Source organism: Orycteropus afer, unplaced genomic scaffold, assembly GCF_000298275.1.
Source record: "Orycteropus afer afer isolate SDZICR_OR568_19922 unplaced genomic scaffold, OryAfe1.0 scaffold00044, whole genome shotgun sequence".
Classification (NCBI taxonomy): Eukaryota; Metazoa; Chordata; class Mammalia; order Tubulidentata; family Orycteropodidae; genus Orycteropus; species Orycteropus afer.
The window spans coordinates 5,265,957-5,274,267 of record NW_006921631.1 but is presented as its reverse complement, the minus strand read 5'-3'; the positions used below and the strand labels follow the sequence as shown (position 1 = coordinate 5,274,267).

At 40.9% G+C, this 8,311-nt stretch overlaps 1 protein-coding gene across 1 annotated transcript in view; it reads left to right on the top strand.

Annotated features, from left to right (window-relative positions):
• The window catches only part of TBX19 (T-box transcription factor 19), a 49,504-nt gene that overhangs the window by 25,331 nt on the left and 15,862 nt on the right, over positions 1-8,311 (top strand). The window contains exons 5-6 of the mRNA XM_007937720.2: positions 4,657-4,718; positions 5,926-6,114. Of these exons, the coding sequence (XP_007935911.1) occupies positions 4,657-4,718; positions 5,926-6,114 (251 nt within the window). The remainder of the gene's footprint in view (positions 1-4,656; positions 4,719-5,925; positions 6,115-8,311) is intronic.

Here is an 8,311-nt window from a genome sequence, read left to right as displayed (position 1 = left end):
CCCCTTCCTTTTCTAACTACCTTTGGTTTAGAAGAGGTAAGTAATGGTGAGAAGTTCCTATTTTCCCTGAGAGAAGAAGAGAAATCAGAGATTGCTGGGGGTGTGAATGATGGTTCTACTAACATGACTTTAGGCCAGTGACTCCCCAGCTCTCTATCTATCTTTCCTTTCTGTTCGAGAAAAAAATTAAATAATTATGGTGCTAATCATTGGCTTTTCTTCAACAAGTCCTAGAATATAAATATGAATTTCTTGAGGTGTTCAGATTTTATTGCCTGAGTTTCAAATGTTTTCAATAACTCTGATAACTATCTAGTCTTTCCTTCTCATCTTAAAGGCTCTGAAAAGGCTCTGGATTGATGGACAAATGCTTATAATGATGTGTCACACAGATCTGTCCTGTGTTTATTCAATATTTGAATAAACTTTGATGATAGAGAAGACATACTTATAAATTTTATATATAACAGAAGGCTAAAAGGAAAGCAGACCTGTGAGATGACGGAATCTAGATTCTAAATAATAGTATATGTTGTTGTTGTTATGTGCCACTGAGTTGGCTCCAACTCATAGCAACCCTATGTACAACAGAACGGAACACTGTCTGGTCTTGTGTGAGCCTTACAATCCTTGCTATACCTGAGCCCATTGTTGCAGTCACTGCGTCAATTCATCTTGTTGAGGGCTTTTCCCTTCTTCACTGACTCTCCACTTTACCAAGCATGATAGCCTTCTCCAGGGACTGGTCCCTTCTGACAACATGACCAAAGTAGGTGATATGAAGTCTGGCCATTCTTGCTTCCAAGGAGCATTCCAGCTGCACTTCTGGCAGGATGGATGTTAGTTCTTTTAGCAGTCCATGGTACTTTCAGCATTCTTTGCCAACATCACAACTCAAAAGCATCAACTCTTCTTCAGTCTTCCTTATTCATTGTCCAGCTCTCAAATGCATATGAGGCAAGTGAAAATACCATGGCCTGGGTTAGGCACACCTAGTCCTCAAGGAGACAACTTTGCTCTTCAGCACTTTAAAGAGGTCTTTTGCAGCAGATTGGTCCAATGCAATACATCTTCTGATGTCTTGACTGCTGCTTCCATTGGTGTTGATTGTGGAACCAAATGAAATCTTTAATAATTTCGATCTGTTCTCCATTTATTGCAATACTGCTAATTGGGCTAGTTGTGAGGATTTTCGTTTTCTTTATATTGAGATGTAATCCATACTGCAGACTGATGTCTTTAATCTGTATCAGTAAGTCAGTAAGTCATCCTCATTTTAAACAAGCAAAAATGTGTCATCTGCTTATCATTAATGAGTTGTTAATGAATCTTCCTCCAGTCCTGATGCCATGCTCTTCTTCATGTAGTCCAACTTCTCAGATTATTTGCTCAGCATACAGATTGAATAAGTATGGTGAAAAGATACAACTCTGACCCACTCCCTTCCTGATTTTAAACCATGCAGTATCCCCTTGTCTGTTTGAATGACAGCCTCCTTGTCTACGTACAGGTTCCTCATGAGCACAATCAATTTTCTGGAATTCCCATTCTTCTCAATGTTATCCATAAATTGTTATGATCCACACAACAGAATACTTTTGCATAGTCAATAAAACACAAGTAAACATCTTTCTGGTATTCTTTGCTTTCAGCCAAGATCCATCTGACATCAGCAATGATATCCCTTGTTCCATGTCCTCTTCTGAATCCAGCTTGCAGTTCTGGGAGTTCTCTGTCAATATACTGTTGCAACTGTTTTTGAGTTATCTTCAGTAAGATTTTACTTGCATGTGATATTAATGATATTGTTCGATAGTTTCCACATTCTGTGGGATCACCTTTCTTTGGAATGGGTACAAATATGGATCTCTTCCAGTCAGTTGGCCAGGTAGCTGTCTTCCAAATTTCTTAGTATAGATGAATGAGTGTCTCCAGCTCGGCATCCATTTGTTGAAACATTTCAATTGGTATTCCATCAATTCTTGGAGTCTTGTTCTTTGCCAATTCCTTCAGTGTGGCTTCAACTTCTTCCTTCAATACCATTGGTTCTTGATCATATGTCACCTCCTGTAATGGATGAACACTGACCAATTCTTTTTGGTACACTGACTCTGTGTATTCCTTCTATCTTCTTTTGATGTTTCCTACATCATTCAATATTTTGCCTGTAGAATCTTTCAGTATTGCAACTCAAGGCTTTAAGTTTTTCTTCAGTTCTTTCAGCTTGAGAAATGCTGAGAGTGTTCTTCCCTTTTGGTTGTCTAACTCTAGTTCTTTGCACATTTCATTATAATTGCCTTTGTCTTCTCAAGCTGCTCTTTGAAATCTTCTGTTCAACTCTTTTATTTTGTCATTTCTTCCTTTTGCTTTAGTTACTCTCCATTCAAGGGCAAGTTTCAGAGTCTCTTCTGATATCCACTTTAGTCTTTTCTTCCTTTCCCATCTTTTTAATGACCTTTTGCTTTCTTCATGGATGATGTTCTTGATGTCATCCCACAATTCCTCTGGTTTTTGGTCTTTGATGTTCAATGCATCAAATCTATTCTTTAAATGGTCTCTAAATTTAGGAGGGATATAATCAAGGTCATATTTTGGCTCTTGTGGATTCTTTTAATTGTCTTCAGCTTCAACTTGAACTTGCATATAAGCAGTTGATGATCTATTCCATAGTCAGCTCCTGGCCTTATTTTGGCTGAAGATATTGATCTTCTCCATTGCTGCTTACCACAGATATAGTCAACTGATTCCTGTGTACTCCATCTGGTGAAGTCCACATGTATAGCTGTCATTTGTGTTGTTGAAAAAGGTGTTTGCAATGAGTAAGTTGTTGGCCTGTAAAATTCTATCATGCGATCTCCAGTGTTATTTCTATCATCAGGGCCATATTTTCTAATGACCAGTTATTCTTCTCTGTTTCCAACTTTTGCATTTCAATCACCAGTGATAGTCAATACATCTTGATTTGATGTTTGGTCAATTTCAGACTGTGGAAATTGGTAAAAATCTTCACTTTCCCTGCCTTTGCCTTTGGTGGTTGGTGTGTAAATTTGAATCATAGTAGTATTAACTGGTCTTCCTTGTAGGCATGTGGATATTATCCAATCACTAACAGCACTATATTTCAGGATCCTGAAACATTCTTTGTAATGATGAATGCCACGCCATTCCTCTTCAGTTTATCATTTCCGGCATAGGAGATCATATGATCGCCTAATGAAAAATGTCCCAGACCAGTCCATTTCAGCTCACTAATGCCTAGGATATTGATCTTTATCCATTTCATTTTTGACAACTTCCAATTTTCCTAGATTCATATTTTGTACATTCCATGTTCTGATTATTAATAGATGTTTGCAACTGTTTATTCCCATTTTGAGTCATGCCACATCGGCAAATGGGGGTCCTGAAAGCTTTACTCCATCCACATCAGTAAGGTTGGCTCTACTCTGAGGAGGCAGCTCTTCCCTAGTCATATTTTTAGTGCCTTCCAATCTGAAGGGCTTATCTTCTGGCACTATATCAGACAATGTTTCATGGCTATTCATCAAGTTTTCCAGTAATATTCACTGCTATTCATAAGGTTTTCACTGGCCAATCCTTTGATATGTGGATGGTCCCTTCCTTCTTCCAAGTCTATCTTAGTCTGGAAGCTCTGCTGAAACCTGTCCACTATGTGTGACCCTGCTGGCATTTGAAATACCAATAACATAGCCTCCAGCCTCACAGCGACACACAAGCCACCACAGTACAACAAACTGACAGACAAGTGGTGGGATAGTAGTATAGTATAATAAAAAATTTAGGACTTTGTGAAAGAGGTCCTGACTTTGAGTTTTACCTTCGCCAATTCCTAGCTATTTAATTTTGCATAAATCAGTTACTTTCCTAACCTGCAAAATAAATGTAATAATATTTCCCTCACTGAGTTGTTTGTGGGTCTAGTATACCATATATGGAATTGTGCCCTGAAGTCCTTTGAAAATGCCGGGAGCTCTGGTGGCGTAGTGCCTAAGGCATTTGACTGGTAACTGGAAGGCTGGCTTAGCTATTGTTATTATTATCTTGAATCTTGTCAGATAGGAACAATAACCACAAATCATAAGATCAAATGAAAGAGGGGTAACTTACTAACATACACAGAAGCAATGGTGGTTCAGTGGTAGAATTCTCACCTGCCATGTGAGAGACTTGGTTTTAATTCCTGTTGAATGCACCTCATGTGTGGCCACCACCCATATGTCCCTGGAGGCTTGTGTGTTGCTATAATGCAGAACAGGTTTCAGTAGAGTTTCCAGACTGAGATGGACTAGGAAGAAAGTCTTGGTTATCTCCTTCTGACAATCAGCCAGTGAAAATACTGTGGATCACAGTGGTCTGAACCAGTTGTGCATGGGGTTGCCATGACTTGGGGACCAACTTGATGGCTGCTAATAAGAACAAATATAAATATGGTTAGGTTCAAAGCACAGACACATGTATAGATACAGTACCCTAGGGGAAGGAGAATGGGGGAAAGAGAGCAACTTTATGAAAAAAGATATTTGGTTTTCTTATTCTAAAAAATATATTGCTCTCCAAAGGGAGTTTTGAGTATGCTTTATGCAGGACTCATCTAATAAAATGGATAATACTGACACACTTTCATTATTCTTTCAGAAATCACCTAAAAGATGTTCCGGAGGCTATCTCTGAGAGCAAGCATGTGACCTATTCTCACTGTGAGTTGGGTGAAAAGTGGGTGGGAGATGGGTGACAATTTTAGGAGTGACCTCACTCCATACTCAGCCTCTTGACTGTCTTGACTGCTTAGGGTCTACTCCAAATCCTCTATCAAGACCCAACTGGGTATTTTGGCCCTCTCAAGAATTCCCAGAAAAGGCTAGGGTTCCTAGGTGGGACTAAAACATTTAGCCAGGAGTTAAGAATGGAAATGATGAGTTTTTCAGACTCTGGTTATCATGTCGAGGAGCCCTGGTGATGCAGTGGTTAAGTACTTGGCTGCCAACCAAAAGTTCAGCAGTTGGAACGAATCAGCTACTCCATGGGAGAAAGATGTGGCAGTCTGCTTCGATTATGGCCTTGGAAACCCTGTAGGGCAGTTCTACTCTGTGCTATAGGGTTGCTATGAGTTGATATTGACTCCATGGTATCAGAGTTTTGGTTTGGTTTAGTTATCATGTCAGTAAGTTTAGGAGCTCTCCAAAGTGCATTCTGGGCATATCTCCTACATTTATATCATCCATTCTTGCATCTCTGTTCTGGGTGGCTCTTGTTCTTACTATTTGCTACTTTTGGAGTCAGAAGGAAGGTTGGGCAATTTACTTCTGTAGTGATACCACCTTGGAAACCCAAGGAGGGCTTGCTATGAGTCGACTGCACGTAACAACAACAACAACAACAACAACTTTTGGAGTTGGGCAGCAATGTAATGCCTCAGGCAGGCTGTGGCCTCCCATGTGAGGTAAAGTCTGCATTTGTTGACTGGAAAACTCTAGGGAGTGCTGGGCTTGTAAACCTGGAATTGTTCAGGGATGCTGGGTATTCCTTACCAGGTGCCCTGCTTCTTCACATCCCAGTATGGTAGAGGGAGTCCTGGAGAGCTGCAAAAGCCATTTTAATTGAATTGTCAGAAACAACTTAACTTTTGCATTTCTGTTAACTTCTGATTTGCAATTGTATTTTATATAGCTTATGATTCTAGTGTTCTTTAAGAGGCTTTCTAAAGTCTAACAGGACCTGTCATGCATCTCCAGAGAAGTCAGTTTACTTGCTAATGGGCAGCAGGTGTTGAGGATGGATCTTCCCACATGGGCAGCCATTTGGTCTCATTTGAATAGAAACATAGCCGTGCAAAATAGCTAGGATCCTGACTACTGGTGTGGCAGTTCATAGGAAGTCTCTGTGTCTTTCTCATTTCTATTCTAGTGGAGGGCTGGATCTTTTCCAATCCAGATGGAGTGTGCACAGCAGGAAATGCCAATTACCAGTATGTGACTCCCTTGTCTCTGCCTGCTCCCCACTCCCACCATGGCTGTGAGCATTATCCTGGCCTCCGGGGACACCGGCAGGCTCCCTACCCTTCAGCCTATGTGCATAGAAACCACTCTCCCACAGGTATGTGGTTTTGCTAACTAAACCCTTGGGGGTGTGGGTGGTAGGGGAGAGAAATGTATAAACAGCTAGTAAAAAGAAGTATCTGAAGATGGAATGCCTTTCAACTACTCACTAAAACCCACCGCCACTGAGTTGATTCTGACTCATAGCAACCCCCACAGGGTTTCCAAGTCTGTGAATCTGTATAGAAGTAGATTGTCTCATCTTCCTCCCGTGGAGTGGCTGGTGGGTTTGAACTGCCAGCCTTCTGGTTAGCAGTCAAGTGCCTTAGGCACTACGCTACCAGAGCTCCTATATATAATATATAATATTAAGAACTGTTATTTTTGTAAGCTATTTTATTGTAATATAAGTAATATTACATTATTATTATTATATAAATATTTGATTATCTAGCAGTATCACTATTAGCCTTTTATAATTATTTCATAAAACACGTGATCTCTTGGCTTCTACTGGGTGTGAAAGGCCTCGTCCCTGGGAGGTGGTTTACTGAGCAGTTTCAGCTGCATCTCTTAACAGCCAAGCGAGATCAGTCCTGTGCATTGGGAATACTCAGCTCATTGCCTTTACCGTGGGTCTTTTCTCCAGCTGCACTGCACAGCTATGTCTGGAACACTGGCCCAGCACTGTGATGTTATTAAGAAGGTCTCTGGGGGAGCTGGATCAGTGTGTGTCTTGCTACTTGTTTGAGTCAGTTGGAGGCATGCAAGCCCATTCTTAATGATTTTTTCAATCCGATTATTTTTCAAGCTTACTCTGCTGTTTATGCACTTTCTTTTCCTTGATGATGCCTTGTCTGCTTTGGCATGTGTTTACTCAGATTTTGTCTGGTTATTAGGTTTGTGTGAAGGAAGGGAGAAATGAAAAAAAAAAAAAAAAAGAATTAAATTTTCACTCAATTGTTTATGTAACAAATATTTATTGAAGGCCAACTGTGTGCCAGGTCCTGGTTTAGGTACTAGGGAATGTTATGAACAAAATGGACAAATACCCTACCCTTGTGGAGATTATATCCTAATATGGGAAGATGAACACTAAATAAAATTAAGCAAAATACAAGAGATGCATGGTGGAGGCTGTTAAGATTCCAGCCTCCTTCCTTCCTCAACAACACCCTGAGGTTTACATTTGCAGTAGGGCTTTCCTTGATCATCATCTACCTGCCCTTGCACTCCTTAGTCTGCTCCTCCCAGCAACCATGACAACCACTCCCAAGAGGGGAGACCATGTAGCTTAATGACACCAGAACCAAATCAGTGTTCTCTACTTCTTGTTCCTTTCCTGTGGTCAGCATGCAAAGTACCTGCTATACACTAGGCATTCTTCTAGGTAGTGAGTAACAGCTCAGAGCTAGAAAGAGACATAAATAAATAATCATAATACACTGCAGTGAGTGCTATAATATGGCCCTGGGATCTGCAGCATCGCCTGGGAACTTATTAGAAGTGTAGACTCTTTGGGTTTATTTCAGAGCTACTGAATCAGACTCTGAATTTTAACAAGATCCCCAGGTGATTCCTGTCACATTAAAGTTTGAGAAATACTCTGTAAAACACACAAGTCAAGGTGCCATGGGAATGAAAGAAAAAGAGCAGCTAGATCTGCCCGGTGGGAAGATGAAGGCTGCCTAGAGTGGTTAACATTGTGTTGCGCCTTGAAGGATGACTAGAAAAAGACAGAGGTGGGAGTGGTGGGGGTGAAAATGGGCCAGGGTGCCACAGGGCAACAGTGAAGGGCTTGCTAGGAAAGGAAGCAAAGCCACAGAAGTGAAAAGACCTGGGTTGTCTGGGAACAGACTTGAAATAGAGTATAGAGAAAGGAAAGGAGAAGTGGAAGATACAGGAGCTAAGGTTGAAGAGGCTGCAAATGTCAGATCAGGAAAAGTCTGAGTCACCAAAGGTTTCTAGATCAGGAGTGACATGGCGACTGGAATCTTCCTCTCTTTCCCCCATTCTCTCCTTTTTCTCTCCTTCTCTCTTCCTTCCTACAGCTCTTCCTTCTTTCTTTCTATTGCATATACTCTATGCAAATGAAGATTCAAGGACTTATAAGACACAGGCACTCTTCTTGAGTAGATATTGAGATCTACTTGGAGATTGGGAGCTCTGGTAGCATAGTGCCTAAGGCATTTGACTGCTAACCAGAAGGCTGGCGGTTCAAACCCACTAGCCACTCCTCAGAAGGAAGGTTGGGC